Source organism: Oratosquilla oratoria, chromosome 12 (assembly GCF_046742065.1).
Source record: "Oratosquilla oratoria isolate Oo_2021 chromosome 12, ASM4674206v1, whole genome shotgun sequence".
Classification (NCBI taxonomy): Eukaryota; Metazoa; Arthropoda; class Malacostraca; order Stomatopoda; family Squillidae; genus Oratosquilla; species Oratosquilla oratoria.
In genome coordinates, this window is record NC_134788.1 from 141,786 (window position 1) to 166,419 (window position 24,634).

The window sequence follows — 24,634 nt, forward strand, 5'->3', positions numbered from 1 at the left end:
AAGTTCGAGTCACCTTTATGACTTAGATCTTTAAAGAAGTTTCATCCTACTATGGTGTCAAGTCGCAACTCAAGTTCGAGTCGCCTTTATGACTTAAATCTTTAAAGAAATTTCATTCTACTATGGTGTGAAGTCACAACCTAAGTTTTGTAACGTCGTCACTATAAAAATCCTACCTCCTCCTGCAGCACCAACGGGCGAGGGAAGCACCAACCTACCCCACATGCCTACCATTGCTATACGCAAAATGTAAAGGAAAAAAGTATATACATATATATATATATATGGGTCTCCGTTTGGCGACACGCAGAATTTTTCGATGCAACTTTCACAATTAATATAGTTTCGTATGCTGATTACCGAAATAACATTAACTTTTGGGAGAAATGAAAGAAAGTGCCGAAACACTGCTTTAAATGCGAACTAGTTAACATGGCGTGGGGCAGTCTTAACGGTAAATATTTTACCGGCAACGCTTAATGGTAACATTTTACCAAGACCTTAGCGGTACGCACTCGCTTAATGGTTAAAGTTTACCGGTAAATTAGCGGGACACTGGTCCCGTCACTCAGTACCACCAAACCGAGACTTACCGCTCTCTGAGTGTTATCAGAGTGCTTATCGGTTAACGGAACCTTAACGGTCCAAGTTTTTTTTTTTCTACCGGTAAAGTACCGTTAATGCTGTTACCGTTTTTACCGGAAACTTTACTGGTACCTGCCCTGCCCACTACTAGTGCTGGGCAGTGCGTGTGTTGAGTGAACGAGGGGAGACAAGAGAGCGATCAGTGAGAAAAGTGCAGCGGAAGAAAAATATAGAGAATAATTAGCTCAGGTAAGACTGACAAGCGTTACGAGTGAAAGAGAAAGTAGCTAGTAGAGTCTTCGACGAAGAAACAGGAAATAACGATCGTGGATAAGGTAAGTGATATGTCGCCCCGCGACAAGTATCTAATCAGTGTGGTCGAGCTGATTACACCGATTTCAGACTGGCTTCTTTCACAATCACAGCCATTCCAACACATCACAGAAACTTCACATGCACTTCTCACCATACGTAACGCTGCGTGTCCCCACATAGGTCATGGTATTAACACCAAAACTACAAGCCAAGACAATACGTTAGTTTATTTATTTATTTTTGCGGCTTTTTGGATATTATCATGTTTGCAGCATTGTGTATATAGTGTTATTGTGCGTGCCCCTCCCCAAAAAAATCACTATATCTCCCTTCTATATATATATCTTATAAATTATAAAATCATATTCTACTGGTGAAGTTCATATGAAAATGTCTATATTATAAAAACAAATATGGTCGTGTCTCCAAAGTAACCGGAAACTAAATTGGGAGGTGAATCAGACGTTTGAGATAAGTTTGCAAAACATTGTGCAATCTCAATCTCGGCGAACCCTGCTCAGCAAGTGAAGGCATCACAGTGTAGAAAACGCAGCAACTCTGTTCATTAGCTGTACCCAGCCCTTAAATTGCGGTTTGATAACGCCCATGTTCATGATAATTCAGACTGAATTAGCATGTCTTCGTAATAAACTTGTGCTGAATAAGGTAAGTTTTCATTCTTTACCGTAATTGTTCGTGTTGTGACGGTATTGAAATTATTGACTTGTTGATATTTGATTTATTTGTTTATTCAAGTAAGATCTTAAATAAGATACAATGGCATATGTATATGAATATCATGCTCTATAGAATGGTGACGACCCATTGTCTCACGTAAAAACGTATTCAATAATATTATAATACAGTACTTGTTACTTGTAGTTTTTCGGTCACACTACACCAACGGTGTTCCGCAGGACCCTCACATCTACTTCAACTTTATAATAATCTGTATTCCTCTCTAATGGTGAGGTCTTCCATATAGTAACACACAGAGAACAGGAACGTCTTGAGTTTATCCTTGAAACCTTGATTGCTGACAGTACGTCGTAGATCGTGTGGAAGACTATTATAAAATCTTGGGGAGGCTGACTTAAAGAGCGAAAACCAACACATGATAATACAACTTGGGGTCCAGTATGTATGGCCTCAGTGAAACACACCATCAAATAAATGCAGTGCAATGAATTTCTTCCAATCAGAACTAGAACACAGGAGTAAAAGTTCAGATTAAAGAAAATACAGAAACAACAATGAAGTAACTACAGGGAAATTCTTATTCAAGGGAACAAACGTAGAACTTAAAAAAAATATTTATACAAATTATGGAAAGTAAGAAAAGAACAAGAAGGTAAAGGAAGCGAAAGGCATATAACTGGAAAGTACAATCAATTGAAACTGAAGTGCTTCTCAAACAATAAGAATTGTAAGTAAATCGCAAAAATAATAATAAAGGTGTGTCAATGTAAAGGGCAAGCCCCCTCGTCAAATCTGAATGTGAACTTGAGAAGCTACTGGGAATTGACATGACACTTTGGGGGTGGCAGGAAAATGTTCAAGCATGACGAGCCAAAACAAGTGGTTTTAAACAAGTACAGTAAGTAACATCAGGTCAACAGTACTTAGGGAAATTGTTGGTTTTAGTTGTGGGCTGCAACATGGAACATTAACGGCCTACGACATGGCAGTGTATTTGGTCAAAACGTTCCTGTGTCAGAATAGATAAAGTAGTATGTCAGTGAAGATTTGAGCATATGTGTTTTTCACTGGTGCTTAATAAGAAACATTACTGAATGAGGTAATTAGTATTCTAGTATTCCAGTCGGTAAAATGCCAGAATCACGTCTAGTCCTCCTGGTATATGTTAAGTAAAGAAAAATGGGAACTTTTAGTATTTCTTTTGCAGCTTCATCAGTGGGTACCATACCTGGTAGATTTGTGTAATCATTTAGTGTAGCTAGATTTAGTACACAGGGAAGGAACCATGCTCGTTGGGTCCCATCTCATATTTTGACTCTCCACCCCACTCCCAACCACACGGTGGGAAGTGAGAAACCTATCAGTTGCGGCATCATTGTACCTAGCTTCACGGTGCTTGTATGTTTTCTGCTTGCAAATCAAAGTTTTTATGTATCCATTATATTTTCAGTTCTCTGACAATATTTCATTTTACTCTTATACTCTTAGATAAAGTTCTGGAAGAGGCATATGCCCTACTTCAGTCGTCTAAGAATATGGTTGTCATTGTGATATTGATTATGTGGTAAGATTCCCGAATCATGCAAGTAAAGATGTTTAACTTGAAATTTATGTTGTCCAATAGCTCCTAAACTAAAGCCACAGAAAAAAAAAATTAGTTGGTGATTGTCCTTTAAATTTTTCAAACGTGGAAGGAGTAAGTGTTATTCATTTATTTATTTATTTTATTTTTTATGGGAATCTAGGGTTTATCATTTGATGACACCCAGGATTAACATAAAAAATGCCTTTGCAAAAGAAAATTGAGGGCGAACTGAAGTTCCATAAAGATTGTGCGTGGAACTACAAAGATCAAGGACAAATCAAGGTTTAAAACCTATTTCAAGATTACATGCAAGTTACTAGTGAAATGATAGAGAAATTAGAAACATGAATTTCAAGATTGCCTTGATTTGAGGAGTTTCAGCAAAGCCAGTCTCTATAGTGACTTTAAGACCACTGTGAGGCACCAAGGATAGGCGGCAAATATATAAAAAAAAATGTGCATTTTTTATAGTCGGGTGGGGACAATCACCATTTTTTTTTTTTTTTTTTTTTTTTTTTTTTATGGCCAAATATATCCTGACCCGAATTAATGTACTAACCATTCCATAGAAAAATTAGATCTTTGAAATGCAAAAACTATCAGTAGTGTTTTAGAAGTGCACACCTACACAATTTAGCATTAAAAAATTAGATGTTGATTTTGTGAATTGTAAGACATCAATGTAATATACGTTTTTCTTGGTGGAAATCAATAACCGAAACCGTTGCTAAAAGCAGTACATAAACGAATGAAGTTGCGTTAACTCCTTGAGATGCCACCTTTGTTTTGATAGATTTGGAGGCTGACGATGATGACAGTCCTGATGACCTCTAGAATTGTAAGTACTGGTTACTGCATTACTAAATGCAGGTTAGGTTATAATAGACAAATTTATCATACTTTCTTATCTTCAATTTCCTTATCTACCAAAATGAAGATGGTGTCTCAAACAGTCACAGCTGCTATATTTGTTTGTGTATAGCTTTTAGCAAGTTTTTCTGTTCTTGATTTAAACCAAGAAAAACCTATATTACGTTATGTATTATAAGTTACAAAATTAATATTAAATTTTCTGTTGTTATATCATGTAGGAGTGCACTTTTAAAATTTTACTAAATTGTCTATATACCAAGCAGACATGGACATGATTATGAAAAATGATTAGGATTTGATTTTGATTATGGTCTGGAATACTTTTTTGATTGTGATTGAATCATAATTATTTGTTTTTTCCTTTTTTATTATTTGATCGAAATTACTTGAGTTTTGCTCTTGTTGATTACAAAGGAGGAGCATGCCGACAGGAGACCTTATGGTCCATAACTAGGTCGGATGCAGAAAAAATATAGTAAAGATGAATATATAAAAGAAAAAAAGAAAAATTATAATATAAATAATAAATGAAATAGATGCATAGGTATAGTTAAATAATAAAAAAGCAGGTAAATAGTGAATAATAATAAATTGACAGATAACTAATAATAAATAAAAATCAAGCAAATAATAACAAACAAATAATGTAAAATAAATGGCAGTCATTACAGCATCTTGCTTAGGTGTTTATCTAAACAAAACTTAAAGCTTCGAACTGAACTACATTGCACTGCCTCTGCAGGAAGTTTGTTCCATTCATAAACTATGCAGTTGGGGAAGTTGTTTCTACCCATTTCCAGATTAAATCTATTTCCTGACAGTTTGAGACCATTATTTCTTGTCAGCTTCTCATGCTCATTTTTTTGTGCATGATTATGATTATAACCACATTTTGCTGTGATTATTTATAAGAAAAAAAAAACAGCAATGATTAAGCATGGTACAATGGCTAAATAAGTAGCAAATTTTATCTAATAGGTACGCTTTTATATATTTAGCACAGTGATATATTAAACTGTTTATATCATATACTAATGGTATTAGAAACATACATTTGTGTGTAAGAAGTTTTATTGTATTTATTTTTTTCTTTATAGAACATAATACATTACAAATATTTCCCAGCAAAATATATAACCCTCAGTGATAATGAAAACAAATTATTTCCCTGCAAAATATGTAACCCTCAGTGATAATGAAAACAAAGCATATCCCTGGAAAATATAGAAACTTCAGTAATAATGAAAGTATTTCCCTGCAAAATATAGAAACTTCAGTAATAATGAAAGTATTTCCCTGCAAAATATAGGATTTGTTATGCACTTGATTATTTCTCATATAATGGTTTAGTTTACTATGTGTTTGTTACACTCGATAAACATCAACTCCTCAAAGCGAGCATCAGTTATTCTACATCGTTCAGGACGAAAGACTTTCCCAGTAATAGAGAAAGGTCTCTCAACTGGAGCTGATGATGCTGGGATACACAGATATTGGAGAGCCAGTATTGTTAGTTGAGCTAATGTTGACTGATTCTGTTCCCAAAAGAGAAGGGGATCACTGCCATCCTCTGTTGTTGGCTGACTCAGGTAGGATTCCATTTGTGATAAAGTTGTTGTTAATGTGCAGAGGGAAGAGCTCACCGATGATGATGATGGTGTCATGAATCTGAACAGCAGCCTGCACTTCTTTGGAGCGGCCTCCTTATTTTCCTGAAGAGCATCTTTTTCTTTATTGCCAGTAGATATGATTTCATCCACTTTAGTTTTCAGTAGGGATTTCATTAAATTGACTTCTTCTAGGGAGCACCAGTCCATCTTAATTAAAGCATGGATCTAGGAGTCAAGTCCACTGAAACATCTCCATGTCTTGATAGTTCTTCAATTTTTTCTCAATTGAGCTTCTGAGAGTGGTGATCACGTTTGACTTGTATGTCTGTGACAGTAGTTCAAGCTCAGCTCTCTGTCCACGAATGCATGGAATTACTTTATCTAAAGCACTGATTGTTCTCCGTCTGTTACTTTTGCACACGTAATCTTTGTACACGGATCTTCCTAGCATTGCCATATGGCGACACCTCATATCTCGAAAACTATTGCAAATAAAAAGGGAAAAATTGCAGAGCAGTTTCATGTTAGCATAAATGGCGCACAAAGTTTTGCGAAAATCTGGAGAAAAAAAATGAAAAAAATTCTGGAGGTAATGGGTTAATAATATTGTGCAGCCTCATGGCTAGATAGGTATTCTCATTTCTCACACCAGCCTTGCTTATATTAGCAATAATACCACTCTTCTTTAGAAATTATCCCAACAAAGAACTTGATAAAAGCACAAAGGTATTTAAATTTAAAATATTACAAAAGTCTGAACTTGGATCCCTTCAGTTATTTTTTTTTCCAGTACCAAAGCTTATGGGTGACTGACATTGTTACTGAAAGATGATATTGTACCTGATGTTTGAAATGACATATCATTGGTGGGAAAGGCAGTGGTCCACTTTACCCCCACCTTCCCCTATACCATGGTAGTTGTACAAGCAAGTAAAAACATGAGGTGGTGCCAATGCTTTCAAAACATACTTTGATCTAAAAGTAAAGTGTTTCATGGAAATTGCAAATAAATAATCACATTTTAACCAACAATTATTATCAAGAACAAATTAATCATGGTTTGATTATGATTATCACCGCAGAGTAAATTTTGATTATGATTACACAAATTTTATGCTTTTTGATTATGATTTTATGATGATTACATAATCACAGCCATGGATTATGATTTTTTGATGAGGATAATCATAATCATGCCCATGTCTGATACCGAGAGCTTACCAACCCCCCACCCCATGTCAGGGAAGGAGCCAGGTCACCACCCCCTCCATGCTCTATTGTGGCTCACTTCAAATCTTGCCACAGATTTTCGTTCACAACCCAATCTGGCAAGTAATTCCAACTGTTGACAATCCTGCTTGAGAAAGTGTATTACCTGGTGTTGAGTCCTTCAGTCACTCCTTGTACTAGAGGTACTGCTTTTGCTGCACATTGCTGAACATTTTCTATTGCCTCTGCATATTTTACCCAGTGGGGGCACCATATCAGATTTGCATACTCCAGATATTGCCTTGCCCAAATATCCTTCTTGGCGTTAGTTTAGTAGGTAATTGGGTCTGTCATGGTGTGCTCCCATTTCTCTACACCTGCTGGCCTTCCCATTCTCATGTATATAATCTTTTCTGGGTGGAATTTGACCATCCATTTTTCGGACCACCACTAGCTCGTTTAGGCCATCCTGGAGCATGTCCTTGTCCTTGTCAACAGTTTTCTTCAAAGCTGCATACAGATCCACCTTGACTTGTGGAAAATTGTTTACATACGAATGTAGAACAAAAGGTCCCTGGACAAAATGTCCTGAAATCTGCACCCCTGGGACAAAATGTCCCCAACGGCGTAGGTGGGTGGTCAAAATGTCCTCTTTTTTTTTTTTTTTCCCCTAAAAATTTGTCAGATGTGTTTTACTTTATTCTTTTATATGTTTTTGGTGAATTTTTGGTTTTTAACTTGATTTTTTTTCATAGGCATACAATACAAGTCCAATAAAGCATAATTGTGTGCTGTAGTTGTACTCATAAGGTGCTTATCACACCTCTTTCACACCCCCATTGCTTGGTTAACACCTCAGATGTGCTCTAAGAAATTGAGAGGGGAAGAGGAGGTGAATCAAGTAGAGAAGAAAAGGTGGTAAGTTTTTAGTTGTACCCACCTACATGATATAGTAATAGAAAATTAAATTATAATACATCAACGTAATATGTGATTTTCTTGGTGGAAATCAATAACAAAAAAGTCGCGGCGGTTGAATGATATGCCATCTTTGTTTTGATCAATGCTGAGGTAGAAGTAAATGAAAGGATGATAAATTCATCTATTCTAACCTAACCTAACTAACCAACATAACCTAACCTATATTTAGAACATTGGCAGTCATTACAGCATTCATGCTATTTAGATATATGCAATGGTTTTTGTTACCTATCCCAAACCCACCAGCTGAGTGGGTTATGGCGTCGTTACTTGCGGTGAAGGTCAAGGGGATGGTGGTTCGAATCCTGCCAACAGCAAAGTTGAACCAAAGGCATGGTTCATTAAATTCCACGCTACAGAGACCTCTGTAAGGGGCACCGTCCTATCCTTCCGATGGGAGGAGTTTGTGACATTAAACCATATATCATCATCCCTTGCAAATGGCAAGGACTGGGTATTCTTCTTTGGATTATAAATATATATATATATACAGCTAAGAGAAATGTATAGGGACAAGCATTGCCAGTGTCATTGTCACAAAACTGCGGAAGTCAAGACTGTTGTAAACGGGACTCCCTTTACTTCTGTATTTCTGTGTAGCCAAAGACTAGAGGTAGTAAGTATATTTTATCCAGAAATATTTATTTTTTGCAATCTTACTACCCTGTTGATGTTCTGTAGTATGTGTCTGTGTACAGTATATATTCACCTAATTGTAGTATTCAGTAAAGATGCAGCAGTCATTGGGTCCAGTCTCCTCTTTCCAATCTATCCTACCAACCACCTAGCCTCAAATACATGTACAGGTCCAACTTAATCTATATCCTTGATTTCCAATTTTCATATTTAGTTTTGAGTTCATGTGTTGTTCCAGCTCTGGCAATCACCTAAGCCACTCCAAGTAATTTGACATATGTAGGGAAAACTGAATTTCTTCATATCCTTTAGATATGTCTAAATTTGTTCTCATGATTTATTGAAACTTTCCTATCCTTAATCAAGAGTTTTCATCTGTCAGTGTAGTCAATCCCCTGTAGCAATCTGAATATTGTAATCATGTCACCTTTCTCCTTGATCTTTCAATGTTAGTACATACCCAGTGCTTTTAGTCTCTCCTTATGGTGTGTGTGTCTACAGTATATACATGAATATACAGGGAGTCCTCAAGTTACAATGGAGTTCAGTTCCCATGCAACTTTGTAAACCGATTTTCAGCATAGGTCAGAACCAGCCTAAGTAAGCACTTTCCATGGTGATTGATGTCCTTCTCTTTGATGCACAGCTATCAGAAGTGTCTGCCTTATGCTTGGGAGCCATAATGAAGGGCAAAATGTTCCCCAAAAGGGCAACATAAATGAGTGAGTGAATAATAGGTAGTACAGTAATCCTAAATAGTGATTCCTTCCTCAGTCCATCATCACCACATAACCATGTATTCCTCCTCCATGCTCACCACTCAGTTTTTTTGCATTGTTAAAAAAGAAGGAAAAAAGTAAGAACTACCAGCAAAAGGGAATATAATGGGACAAATATTGCCAGTGTCATAACCACAAATCAGCGGAAGTCAAGACCATCGTAAACTGAGGACTCTGTATATAAATATGTGTATGCAGAGACGCGTTGACTTATGAATGAGTGGCATTCTGGATGGCCATTCAAATTTGAAATATCTGTAAGTCATTATCCAACATGGTGATATAAAGTCAATACATGTTTTCTTATCCTAAAACATATTATTAGTGATACATAAAAATAAATTGATTGTGATAATGTTACAGTAATCCCTTTTGTATCAGGGTTAATAGACCTCCTGGATATGGAAAAAATTGGATATGGCACCAAGCCTTCCCGATTAACTCTATGTGCATTTGCATAAGATATACCTTTAGCTACTGTACACACTTCAAATATAAAAATACTACATTCCAGTACTTGGAGTGGCATAAGTACAATGAGCTACATGTTCTGTCAAGAGTCTGCCTGTGATTGAGAATAGAGGTGGAATTTTTGATACATATTAGGGTGGTTGCCCTTACTCATTTATGTGGTGCTGACGTACAGTTCTCACTTTCAGTCCCATACCATATTTGCATATCTTGTCTTCAAGTAATATCATTTACTGTTTATGTGTATCCTTATATTGAAGTATAGTAAATAAATTATTGTCTGTGGATTTCATGTCAGTGGTTGATTAATGTGTGATCCAGGGAAAAGTGCCATTACAGCAGTGTTTTGCCTGAGTAGGGTTTAATATGAGCCAAACCAATTTCCCTGGATATGGGGGGCAAGGTCTGATACAGTGTAGTTGGATACCAGAGGCATTACTCCAATGTTTTCCATATCTTTGAAACTGGTAAAGTAGACTTGAGGTGTCATTTGTATGTCTGAAAGTTAGTAAAATGTTTATAAGTAAAGGGCATATATATATATATATATATATATACATACATATATATATATAAATAATATATTCCTTTTTCTTTCTTTTGTCTTTCTTACTTTCTTTTTGAGTCTGATGTTTTTTATTTTATGATGGACCAGAAGGCATCCTCTCTAGTCATCATAATTCATCCATTTGTGCAATCCAGTTATTGTGTTTGCATGTGTAGTGCTCATGTTAATGCAAATATGGGAGGGGATGGGGGATAGGGGGAGTAGGGAATGGTTAAGTGTTGATGATATTTTGATACAGCCTGAAGGAATTTCTCCCTGTCTTCTCAATTTTCCACATGAGAGGATGGAGGGGAAGTTGCAGTTTAGATAAAGTGATTTTGTTGTTGATGTGCTGTGTTTTGCTGCATTGCTTCTGACCCAGGGCGGTGGGCAGGGGACAGGGATGACCCTTCATCCATGAGGAGCTAAGATGAGAGGGAGGGAGGGAGGCAAAGGTGGTGGACTGGGTGGGGGGCGGTAGCATGGCTTTTGACTTTACTACCTTCTTTATTAATTAAAGGCGGGGGGGAGCACTTGGTTTATAGAATGGAATAGTTTTGGCAGGTTGAATTTTGAATATTTCATGAATGTTGAAACATGTTTTTGTATTTATATATCATCAGTTTTATTTCAATTGACATTACTCTCTGTTTCAGGGAGGTGTTTTTACCAGTGGCAATGGATTTGATTTACAAAAGAAGAGCCAAATTTGATGTACTTCAACTGTTCAGAGACATCTTTCAGGCTCTCATTAAAGGAAAGAAAAAGGAAAGTTGGAGTGGAAAGTCACTTGAAAATATCCTAAAGGGAAAAATTGATAAAAATATGATAAACATTACATACAACAAAGAACAACGGAAAATGAAAATTGAGGAGATTGAAGAATATGTAGAGGATGGAAATGACATGAAATTTCTGATCTTCCTTATCAAAGACCTCTTAGATTTCAGTGAACAGGAATGTTTGGATGAGATTTATGAACTTTTAGAAAAAGATGTCAAACATCAATATGATGAAACTGATGATACAAATATAATAATTGATAAAGTAGACAAGTGCTATACCTCACTAGAAAAAGAAAGTAAACAGGATTTTAAAAAAGAAAAAGAAGAAATGATAGGGGCCATCCTCAAAGTGAAGAATGAAAGTTGTAAGAAAAAGGATAAAGAAAATTTTGTGAAAACTGTATCTACACCTGAAGGAACAGATGATATCATAAAAAAGGGACTCTCTGAGTTAGATGCCAAAGTTAGCAAGATATTTAGGAGCAGTGAGCATCCTAAGCCTGGTGGTAAGAACCTGATGGATATAAAAGTGAAACGATGCATTGTTGAAGATTTTGATATCGGTATCGGCATAAGAGACAGTGATCCGCCTATAGAAGAAAGAGAAGATTGTAATTTTAACACAATCTTTGAATCACTCTGTGAGGAACTGGCTATTATATATTCATCCAATGAGACATGGTTAGAGGATGGGAGTTTGATTTCATTAAAAGCAAAACTAACAGAGAGTGTGAACCACGTCATCTTTGTCAGAGGGTCTGAGGTGGAGGATGATCAGTGGGAAAATTTGTTCAGAAAGAATATGGAATTTCAAAAGCTACCTCAATCGGAAGTGAACCAGCTAACAAGCTTAGATATCCTCTTTCTGTTTGAGTTTTTGGGGGACTTACCAGAAGATCAATTGAACATTTTACATTCCCTCCTTAAAGATGTAGTAGAAAAATTTGAATGTAGAAAGCACATTGTCATCACTGATGAAAAGAATGTACGTCATTTATACGATTTCATGATAGGATATGTTGAGACAAAGCTGTATAAAGTATATCAAGTGTAATATTCTTAAATCAGTGTCACCAACGAGTCTCTGTATTTGAGTTGGTGCATCGAATCATAACCCCTGACTCAAACAGTTCCTGCAATCCAGGTTTTAGAACATCTATTCAGCCTCTTTTTAAATTAATCAAATCCCACTGGAGTTAAGAAAATTACTTGATTTGATATGTGCATGAATTGCAATTTGTCTCTAATTTACAATGAAGCTGGTGTGAACAGGGTGCGAGTGCGGTAGTCAGGAGGGCCCAAAAATGCCGCCTGCGCATCTTTTTATATTACAGCCGTACAACACCAGTACCGTGGCACAGGTCCCAATGTATGCCAGTGTAACCTATCCTATCACGATTTACCCAGCTCCACGCAATTTACCCATTTCTTTATTTTTGTGTGAAGAAGGATCACAGTATATCCACTATTACTCTAGAATAGGTAAACATGGAGGGGGCTTAGAGGTAACGGTCCTACTTCGAGTCATCATCTTGATTTATGCGCCCCCCTCTGACCTCTGATGACAGGAGGCTCGAATCGTGTAGTCCTTTGCTGCCTACCGGCTTCCAAACCCTCTGCAACTTGGATGACAAAATGAGATAGGTACTCCTGTCTATGCTATACCTAGAAAGCAGGTGCTGTGGCTCCAGCTAGGACATGGCTTGGCGCCATACTACCCGCGTTCTTTGCCAGTGACATGTCATGGAACATGACATCAGTCATTGTAAATAGTACTTTTATATTGATAGCACTATTGTTTTACCCAGTTGCATGTTTTGGTAACGCTACTATTTGTGATATACACACATATATATATTCCCCACCCTCATTTTCATTCTCTTCATCTATCCTCCAATCCACTGATACATAGTGAGGTGGCTGGCTAGGAATAGGAAAAGAACCCATCACTATGTGAAAGTTGCCCCTCATTATTTTTCATGTGTTTCATATCCTGAGTACTGGAAAAGAGTAGGGGGAGAGGAGAAGTCCCTCCCATCTGTTTTTCTAAAATTGGAATGACCCATTTTATGGTTCAACCATGTCCCTGACTTGTGTTGCATCAACTAGTAGATATTCTCCATTGGGAGCCTTTAAGAAGGCTAAATTTTGAAGGATCTGTTGTTGCATGAATCCCATGTGACCTCTCCCAGTGTGTGTGAGTATTTATTTGGTTGTAGCATATGGGGTTGGAGCTTTGCTACTAGGATGTTGCATCAGCTGGTAATCACATCTTGCCAACTCTGGTGTAATTTATCTTTCAGTCACAGCAAGTTACCACATTTAGACCTGTTATAAGATACCTGTGATTGATATTGGTTATGTGTAACCAGTTTAGGACAATTTTATACCTATTCACATAAGAAATAGCTTCTTTTAGGCAACACAAATGTAAAACATGTCATGTTACATCCCGGGTTGTGGAGTCGGAGTCGGAGAGAGTCGGAGGTTTTAGCTGGGAGTCGGAGTCCAAGTTGGATTTCTAAGAGTACTAGGAGTTGGAGTTGGAGTCGGAGTCGAAGTTGGATTTCTAAGAGTACTAGGAGTTGGAGTTGGAGTCTGAATTTCTTATCCAACTCCGACTCCGTAAGTCCAATAAAATTATTTTTTTAACATGGTTTCCCTGTTTGGTTTAACCAGTTGCACAATTTAGCAGTTTCTGTATGGTTTTTCTTTTATTTTTGGAGGCAATAGTGAGTGTGTGCAGTGTATATGTACACTAAGTGGTCTCTCCAGATGGAAACAAAAAAGAATCAATCAATAATAAAAAGAAGAAAAATACACAATACTGACAAGCTGTCGTTGTCAGTCGGGGTAAAAGTGTCTGTGGTTATGTATTTGTAGTTGTTTCTTGAATTTTTGACCTAGTTATTAACATAATAATACGGATGTATTCAAGGTGCAGTACATATATTTTGTTATATTCTTGAAAGCTTTGTCTGCATTTTTACCATTACAGTAATTGGCAAGCCAGCAATAGCTGTAAATACTGTCTATAGATGTGCACTGTGAAATAATAACCATCCAGTATAGAATAGTTTTATATCTAGTTACAGGATATATACCATTTGTAGAAGTTTCCAGAATGTAGTTTGTATTAATGTTTCATTCATTCTATACTATGGTAGTTATAGCCAGTGGAATGTATTTCTATTGTTAATAAATATTCAATGAATATAATTATTAATTCAAATTCCTGAATAATTTGTCAACTGTCAAGTGGCAGAGATGATTTTTATCTTTAAATAATTTAAACTAGCTACTTTACCTTTGTTGACAGTCTAATTAATTCAAATTATGTTAACATCTAGAACTCCATCATGTACACACGTACATGACAGTGTAGACAATAGTAAATATCCACTACATATGCACTATGCATGTACATCTTCATGTATGTAAAAGTCAATGGAAGTGTTTTTGTGTGGTTTACTGTTTTATAGGAGCTATGTCATGCTGGGATAATGCCCTGAGATAAACTTTGACCAGTCTCAGAGGCCAGATAGGAGTGACATTAGAGCATATGTCACAGCATTTGGTGATGACTGAAAAGGGGAGGAACAACAGCAGCTATGAACAGTGTGCACAGGGGAAGGTTCTCTCTCTCCTGAACTGATTCCTGGTTTTTATGATAACACGGTGAAATTAATTCTGCAGTAAGTACTAGGTAGGGCATCCTCCATTAACCTTTCCTTGTCATGATTTGTCACATTTTTTCCTAATATTGTGATACAAGGTTGGACAAGATTGGACAAATGAAATAATAGATGATTTTTTTTTTTTGGGGGGGGGGAGGGGGACAAAGGAAAAAGAAAATATATATCTTGAAGTGGCAACTCTGCCATGACAGATTTGAAAGTGCTAATAAGCTGGTAGATGATCATGAGCATAAATAATACCATTATATATTTAATATATATATGTTAATACAAATATATGTGCTTGTGTGCATATATATATAAAGCTGGGTGAGTCTATATGTGAGTATATTTATCATACAAGTGAATGTTTCACATAAAGAATTATATACGTGACAAATATTTATAAAATGCTTGCTGAATAGGTGTGGGAGGCTGGTATATGGATCTGCAGAATAGATTTCCACATAGGGGTCAAGGAGTTAAGGAGTCGGAGGAATCAAAGGAGCCAGAGTCAGAGTCAGCATCCTAGGAATTCTAGGAGTTGGAGTCAGAGTCAGAGTCAGGCCTTATACCGTCCGACTCCGCAACCCTGGTTACCTACATCCAATTCCCAGTACATCAGCTAATGTTTGCATCCATATATTTGAGGACTGTTTATGAGTGCAAACAGTGTGTTGCATTTGCATCACTACCACAGTTCACTAATACTGTGTAAATATATCATTGAGTATACATTTTGTAGTGCTATAAACATTACCTAGTTGTTGTCATCACTTAGACTGACCGAACGAACCAGTCACTTTAAGGAATGCCATGGTTGAAATTGGGTTTTCTCACAAATCCTTTGTAGAGTGTGCATTGTGCTGTTGGCATGCGTGGTTGTGTGCCATGCAGTCTTCCATAATGTGTTGTATGAGGTGAAGTGTTGCATAATGGACAGTTATCTGCAGTGGAGTCATTGAGCCTCTTCAGGTAATTTAAAAGGGTTGGATGGCGGCTGGACTGCAGTCTGTCTGGCCAGGTGGACTTTGTCCTTACATGGGGAAAGAGGATTTAGTGGGGTGGATATCAGGGGTTTAGCATGTAGCAATGTGTTGTCTTTTAGTTTGTTGGTGGAGCAGTAATATGATTATGGATATGTTTCTGGAGGCTGGTGTCAGGTGGTTGTGGAGGAAGAGAAGAGAGTATTTGGGTGTTGTTTTGATGTTCTTGGCACGTGTGGGTGTTCTGCGATGTCATGCATTTAACTAGTATACCTAATTGTAGTATACAGGAAAGGAACAACACACATTGGGTCCCATCTCTGTTATTTAATTTTCTAACATGCCTAGACCCAAATTCATGTACAGTTCCAACTTACTCTATATCCTTGATTTCCAGTGATCATATTTAGATTTTAACTCATGAATTGTTTGAGCTCAGGGATCTGTATGGAAAACTATTTCTTCATATCCTTTCAACATAGGGTCGTCTTAGTTTACTTCCATGACCTCTTAATTAAAGCCCTCCTCCTCCTCCTCCCATCTTTAATCAGGAGATCTGTCAATGAAATCTATCCCCATTAGTGGCACGAACACTGTCATCATATCACCTCTTTCTCTTCAATCTTTCAAGGATGGCAGACTCGGTGCTTTTAGTCTTTCCTCGCATGGATTAATTATCTGCCAGGCTGGCTTGGGACCAGTTTTGTTGCTGCCCTTTGTCTTCTTTTGATCTTGCTTACACCCTTCACTCTCTGTGGGGGGGACCATACTACTGATGCATATTCCATCCAGTGTTGGACACATCAGGGTTTCGATGATTTTGTTTTCATCATCTCTTCATCCATATAGTGGAATGCCACTTTCATCCCCTGCAGTAGTTTGCATTTCTCTCCCACAATCCCTCTGATATGTCTGTCAGGTGACAGACAGGTTGTCTTTTATCAAGACTCCCAAGTCTTTCTCCTCATCTGCTTTTGCAATGGGTTCACTTCCCAAGGAATAGTTTAAGGATGGATGGCCATTTGATGCTGCTGCCCATTTCCAGTACTTTACATTTTTAGTATTGAACATCGTCTCCCACTCTTGGCTCCATGTAAAAATAGTGGTCTAGATCTTTTTACAGTAGCCTGCCATCCTCATTTTCCACTCTTCTCGTGATTTTTGCATCATCATCTGCAAACATGTTGGCATAGGTTGTTGTTCCTTCCATCATGTCGTTGATTGACATAGACGAGGAACATTATTGCTCTCCATCTTGACATCTTATCCTTTACTACTGTCCTCGTGTATCTTTCCTTAAAAAAAGAAAATGTCATCCATTGAAGTAGTTCCCCTCTCAATCCTCCAACATGTTCCAGTTTCCCCATAAGTCGACTGTGAGGTACTTTGTTCAACATCTTCTCTAGGTCAAGGTACACACAGTCTCTTTTGCATTGCATCCATCGATCACTCTCGAGTAAAAGCTTAAACAGTTTGACATACACGACCTTCCAGATCTGAAGCTAAGCTGTCTGGCTGAATATTCATGTTTTCTCATGTTTTCAAGATATTTGGTCAATCAGTCTTTCAGAATCCTTTCACATAAATTCACTGTTGTGTGGTTCAGAGATAGTGGCCTATAATTTAGTGGTGTCTCTTTATTCCCATCTTTGTTAATTGGCACCATATTTGTTCTTTTCTAATCATGTGGCATGATGCCTTCTCTCAATGAACATGTAATAGGACTGAATCAAATCCACTAGATTCTCCCTGCATCCTTTAAGTGTCCAGTTTGAGATTTGATCAGGCCCTGAGGCTTTTGTCATGTCCAATGATCTTGAGAAATTGACCACCTCCCTCACCACCATTATCTTTTATTTTGATTTTATTTATATATTTTATATATCTATTTTATTTCTATTTATTTATTTCTATTTATTTATTTATTTATATATATATACATATATATATATATATATATATATTTTTTTTTGCACTCCTCACTCTCCAAAAAAAAGTGTTCCCTTTTTTGAAGACCTATTGAAAACTCGTTCATTATTTTCTGCGTGAGCTAAGGCTTCTTCAAAGGTCTCACCACTCATTATTAAGTTGGTGATTACTTCCCACTGTCTTAATTTGCCATTTACGAACCTGTAAAACAGTTTTGGTTCATTCTTGCATTTGTCTTCTACCCCTCTTTCAGAATTGATTTCTTCCTGTGCGAATTCTTGTATGGTCATTCCTAGCGTGTTTTTAGCTTCTTTTGTTATATTGCTCCTTCCTTCCCATCCATTCTCCCCAAGCCATGTCCCTGGCCTTTATACAATGTCACACTTTTTGTTAACCCATTAAACTCCGATGACAAGATTCTTGTCATTTGGTCAAAGAAAACAAAAAATCATAAAACACCAAAATGTTTGATCGAACACCAGAAAAATATGACGTCAGTCTCCCTTTCCTGTGTGATTCATTCCTTCATTCCTTGGCTCTATTTCCTCTTCCTCCAGCTGACACTCGGTTGTCAGTCGGTCACTTTTCCCTATGGGGCAAAGGTAGTTTAGTGAGTGAGCTGATGATGTCTGGCTCCTCTTTGGTTAGTAACGGATCTAATCTTGTGGTAAAATCATCTCTTGCCCAGGTCACTTCTTTATACCCGACCATCTGTCCACCGTCCTGCCTGTTAGCCTACCTTTATGTGGAAAACTTTCTCCACATCCTTTAGACATGTGGTCTTTCTTGAATGTGTGTGCATGTGTACATACATATACCAAAGGCTTTTTCCCCTATACAAGGGAGGTAGCCAAAAACAGAGGCATAGAAACCACTCCCACCCATTCCATCCCCACACACTCCACCCCCTCCCTCCCTCCCTCCCTCTTGGATCCCCCTGGATGACGAATCATCCCTGCATCTTGCCCATTTCCCTGGGTCAGAGGCAGTGTCGCCAGGCACAGCACATCCACAGCAAGGCTGCTTCATTAAATCAGTGACCCCTCCCCCTCTCCATCCCCTCATGCAGAAAAAGAGAAGATGGGGAGAAATCCCTTCGGGCTGCATCAATTTATTTATCATACATACTCCATCCCCCACCCCACTCCCACTCATGCATCACAGCATCATCCATGCACGACCATTCTCCATTAATCCTTACCTTCTGTCTTCTTCCTCCACAGACATTCCCCACAGACATGTCTTCTTTAATAGCTACTGACATTACTATTAAGTTTGTGGTACTTATATTTGGGGGGTTCAAAATACTCAGAAAAATTAGAGTTACAAACTATATAAGTAATTGCAACTGTGAGGCTGGCAAACATCTTGATAAATAGATACATTTATCCCTACTCAGAATGCATACACTACCAAACGGGAAATCGAAGTGTAGCAAATACTCAGAAAAATTAGAGTTACAAACTATATAAGTAATTGCAACTGTGAGGCTGGCAAACATCTTGATAAATAGATACATTTATCCCTACTCAGAATGCATACACTACCAAACGGGAAATCGAAGTGTAGCAAATGCCAAACAAATGCGAATACAACACAAGTACACAAAGTAACCTTACCACTATATATTTTCACTTAGGAATTCAAGAAAGACACTTGTTTGGCCAGTACAAATCAGAGCCACGAATACAAACTCTTCAAATTGCTGATATTGTGCAGCTCAAGGCTCGACGGGTTATGACGTCATATGTAAATAAAAGATTCCAGGGACTTGAAAATAAAATGAGCGAGTTAATAGGGGATACTGACAGTGATGAGTTAACGTCAGAGATATTCTTATTATGTAAGGCAAGATCAGGGCCGTTTCTAGCTTTGTGGGGGCCCTAGGCAAGAGGCAGTTAGGGGCCCTCAAAAGTTAGAGAGATAGACAGATTGGTATTTCATTTATACCTGTGAAGTTTGCCAAACAAAAATTAAACGACTTCTATATCTTTTGATGGTGTTAAAGGATGCAAGTAACTATTACACCATATTTATTTATTTAAACATTTATTTTAACTTAACATCACAGTCTCTGAATACAAACCACACTTCAAAATATTGGTAACTTAACATCACAGTCTCTGAATACAAACCACACTCCAAAATAGTAGTAACTTAACATCACAGTCTCTGAATACAAACCACCACCAACTGCATTGTATTGGGCTCAAAATCTCTGCTTTCTGGCTTTTTTACTAGCAAAATCATCAATGATGTCTTCATACAACACGTCTTTCCCCACTTCATGGTTGATGCTGATTATTGTGAAGTGAGAAAATAAATAATCATAATTTTGATAATAAAGAAATAAGCGAATAAATGAATAAGGGATTGGATAAATGTATCCTTCATTATTAATCATCACCCACCACGCACATGATCCACATGCTTGCAATAGAGCGAGACTTCCTCTTGCTTACCTTGCACTTCCCACGACATGCACCCCTAACACAGCACAATTTGAAGACAAACAAGTATAGATACCTAGTGTCACCAGACACGTATCATAAATCCTTCTATTATAACTGCCCTAGTGTATTACGCATAAACTAACATAGATATAATATACCTAACAATATCCACCAATTATACAACTAACCCTTATATATCTAAACCGTCCCCAATCCATAGATTAACGAGACTAACGCCCTTGCTTACAGCAACCCTTCTAACCCTATATATTCTATGACACCCATGTAATGTTGGCAGAGCTGGAGTAGGTGAAGAACCTACTGCCAGAGGCTGGGTAGGTCACGAACCTACCGGCCGGAGGTCAGAGCTATCGTGCCCTAGGTCAAGGCCTGGCACTTATTATATTTAGCCCCAATGGGCATCCCATTTGCATTTGTACCAAACTGAATATCTTGTTGTTTAAAATAAATAGAAAGCTCCCGCTTTGGAGTCTATCTCGCCACATTAAGACTTCCCTACGTAACCATACCATAACGGTAAATAACGATATACACTGGTATACACCAGGTATACATAAAATATCGATACAAAATAAACAAAATTGAACATATGAACATATATGAACATTGAATATTGAAGAAGGTGGAAAAAGTAAACATTCCATAGAATACAAACATTTCCTATTGTGCATACAAATATAATAAAAGGAATTCCAACTTACAGTCACAGAACACACAAACTTACAAATTTACACTATTAGATGCTAAGCATGAAGCGACCAAAGAGTAAACAAGAACGCTGGTGATGCCAATTCCAGTGACAAATAAAGCCAAACAATTGGACAAAGAATAGTAAGCTAATGGCCAAAAAGAGTTTGTAATCAACAATTAATAACATCTATACCCATAAGCCCTAGCTTAGTGAACACATAAATGAATAAATAAAGCCAATTAATGCTTACCATATTATATCTTTAGATTAGATAAGATGTAGGTGATTTTTAACAAGATAGTATTTTTAGCAGACGATCAAAACATTTCAAACAATAACAAACACTGCAAGAGGCGTGTTGTTTATTTGCGTCGGCGGGCGGGAGAGGCACAGGCTCGTATTTGACCTTCGGTAGCGTTACCTAGCCATTGGGCCGGCTGGGGGCCCCCTGGTAGGTTGGGGGCCCTAGGCAATCGCCTATACCGCCTATAGCTAGAAACGGCCCTGGCAAGAGTAGATGTTAAAAAGGAGAAACTATACAAACTATGAGAAACAAAACAAAAGAAAAAGGAATGTAGCGGTGCCTGGAGAGCGAGTTAATGTGAAATACTTTGAGCACACTAGTACATCATGAATTAACGAACCAGAGGCGTCTGGTATCAGACGTAGGAACAGAGATGATATCGCACCTTAGTCGTGACACACACCTTTGACCCTTGGCGTCTACTTGCCCAGTAACCCTCGTGCTGTAGGCCTGCCCTGTTCAAAGTATTTAAGAATTTTAGTGTCATTTCCTCTATAAGAGCTATTGAGGTAACCGACCTAGCGATCATCCGTACATCTACGTGACTGTGGCTCCCCACGTTAGAACCTGTCCCGCTCACATACTGGCAGCGGGTTCTGATTAATACACGTGGTGACAGCTAATTCTGATCAGCATACACCTCATGGCGCTGTGGTTAGAGTTCTCGCCTGCCACTACGGCGGTCCGGGTTCGACTTCCGCCCAGGGCTGAAATAATTTCAGTATCGCTTCGCTGCGGGGTGTTACTCCAACTCTCGTGGGCGGGGAGTTGGGGGTTTATGTGCGTGTAAGGTGACAGTATTACCCATAGATCGGTCATACGAGCTCTGAGCTCTCATCCGGGAGATTAATAACTGTCATCACGAGTCCAACACGTGATCCAAGACCATGGTGATTCACAGGAAACGGACGGAGTATAAAAGAAGTAAAGAAAACAAAGACAAGGCTCTACATAGGTAGACAGTTAGGGTCAGGGCCCTTGAGAAAAAAAAAAAAAAATGATGTGCTGGTGCAAGACCTTTCCTCCCCCCCCCGGGGGGGGGGCCCAGAATAGGTCTAGATTGCAATGATTAATTTGTTATACAAATATTTAATTCATATAACCAATAATATTTACATAGAAATTGTATGTATTTGAATGTGAAATCACAATTTGAACAGTGTTTCATACATCGATAGATTCGTCATTAAGGACGCGCGTGTATGTGGACAGCAGAAATTATCTCTCACCTAGCAGCAATGTTATGGGTGCGCTGAGCGATATTTTGGAGCGTCCCTAGGTTGTGTTTATGGACAACCGCTAGGGACTTATTATTTACTTTGCAAAATCCTTCTGAATCCAGTGCTACAAACCTGAGGTTGTTCAAGACAAGTACTAACTACAGCCAATTTTTATATTTTCATTGGAAATGAATTTTTATTAGAGAAGTATATTTTAGAGGCCGATACGCCACACATAATTGCCCATTTCAGTTTTGAACTTTCATATTTATGGGCCCCCTAGACTCTTATGGTCCCTTGTGCGGCGCACCGGCTGCACCCCTCTCTCGTGGGGCCTGGTTAGGGTAGGAAACGGTTATATATATATATGTATATATATATATGTATATATATATATATATATATATATATATATATATATATATATTCCCATCCTATGTTTTGTTTCTATAATTTGTTGTTTTATATTTTATATCTCATATATCTTACTTGATATTTTCTATTTTTCTATCAATATTTAGTATTAATTTAAATCTATATATTTATTTGCCATATATATTTTGTATTTATATCATACATTTCTGTTTACATTATATATTTATATTTCATATTTTGTCCATATCGTATTTCATATTTCTGTTTCTGTTTTCCATTTTAATTTTCCGTTTCTTTTTCGTCTATGCCATTTGTAATTCCATTTCTATTTTCATTTTTTTCATTTTCTATTTCTGGTTCTATGTTGTATAATTGTTCACACGACAGAGCAACCCCAGGAGAGATGGAGAGTTAGAACACAAAACTAGAAGAAGAAAAAAGTCAAGAAACGAACAAAACCAAAGTGATGTTTTATGATGCTGAAAGGACATATTTATAAGAGATGAATTTTCAAATACCAAAAGAGAATACTTCAATGAAGAGTGACGTATAACTTCAAGAATAGTCAGAGATTATTCCCAGCTTCAATCTTTATTCAACTTTTCCCAACATCAATGGCGTACAGAATTTGCAAAAGACGAACCAACGCCAACATTACTGTCATATAGTGGGCTGGAGTCGAAGATGTTTAGATTAAACGTGATTTATTTCATAGGCCCAAACAACACCTTCAAGCTGAATACTACAAAAACATGATCGGTCGGGTGATCGACCTATACAGAGCCATCTGGCTGACCAGATTTTTAAAATAGGAATACGGGAGATCTAAAATCATCATAGGTAGTGACCATAGAATGGTATGTTGCACAGCAAAATTCAATTTCAGAGCCGAGAGAAATAATCTAGTTTTAAAAAAGAAGATAACCCTTGAAAAGGTTAATGAGGATGATATGAAGGAATTTCAGTCAGAAATTAAAAATAGATTCGAAGCTCTTGGAACTAACGAGGACACCAAGCCTACTCTTTTGTCACCTAGGGCGGGCCACGCCAAAGGGATTACGTTATATCACAATAGCGTTGGTAACCTTGCTCTTGTGTCCAACTATTCCAGTCTTTCAACTTCGTTTTAGTGTGATATTTTATCGCCATGGCTCCCATCCGACTGATTAGGCTTCATAGACGACAAATAAATTTCATTCATCACAATTCATCAACTTTCATCATTTGCTGGCCTGCCAAGGATTAAGGGCATTAATATACAATATACTACATTATCAGGATATTATACTGTACATACTTTACTGAGGATACTTCACTAATGAAATCGTAAGTTTACTATTTCTTTTTCACTCATTATTACTTATATTCTTATATTTTTTGTACATCTATTTAGCATACTATGTAAAGGAAATATTACTTTTATATTCAAAAGTACAATTGAATTCAACATACTTTGACAAGGTCGACCCTCACTAGCCTATAAATAATTACTGGTACACGACCGTATAGGTACCGTCGGCCGTTTGAAGAACGCAACCCCCGTCGATAACGATGTGCAACTAAGAACAGAATGTCATTAGCCAAGCAACAACGCAACATTATTAAATAATTCTGAATCTTCAAGTCCACTAGGTTACTCATAAAATCAGGAAATAATCAGAGATAGGCACGATGAAGCTAGACACACAAGTTAATCACCCTTCTTCTTAAAAAAAAAAAAAAAAAATCCTACTCAGAAGACAAATGATGTAATCGTAATTAAACGTGCCGTAGTATTGGAGGACAAACCACGAGCGTGAAGTATCTGCTGCTAATTATTTCCTGTTTTTCACCTGTAAGAATCCATTACAAAGATTAAGACATATTTCAAAAGAAGGTAACGGAGCTGCATTGTTGTTGGAGT

The 24,634-nt window shown here is 37.5% G+C and overlaps 2 protein-coding genes across 4 annotated transcripts in view; both read left to right on the forward strand.

Annotated features, from left to right (window-relative positions):
• The first annotated feature begins 914 nt into the window (after positions 1 to 914).
• Positions 915 to 14,294, forward strand: LOC143030879 (uncharacterized). The gene is made up of 2 exons (XM_076194109.1): positions 915 to 1,120; positions 10,947 to 14,294. Exons 1-2 carry the CDS (start codon positions 930 to 932, stop codon positions 12,127 to 12,129), a joined length of 1,374 nt encoding a protein of 457 aa, XP_076050224.1. The 5' UTR covers positions 915 to 929; the 3' UTR covers positions 12,130 to 14,294.
• Positions 1,127 to 24,634, forward strand: part of LOC143030880 (uncharacterized) — a 31,050-nt gene continuing 7,542 nt past the window's right edge. Inside the window, exon 1 of one of the 3 annotated variants that reach the window (XM_076194110.1) lies at positions 1,127 to 1,566. The gene's annotated coding sequence lies outside the window, so the exon portion shown is untranslated. Of the gene's footprint in view, positions 1,567 to 23,001; positions 24,058 to 24,233; positions 24,608 to 24,634 lie in introns of those variants that run through there. The other 2 variants (XM_076194111.1, XM_076194112.1) reach the window with 2 other exon arrangements.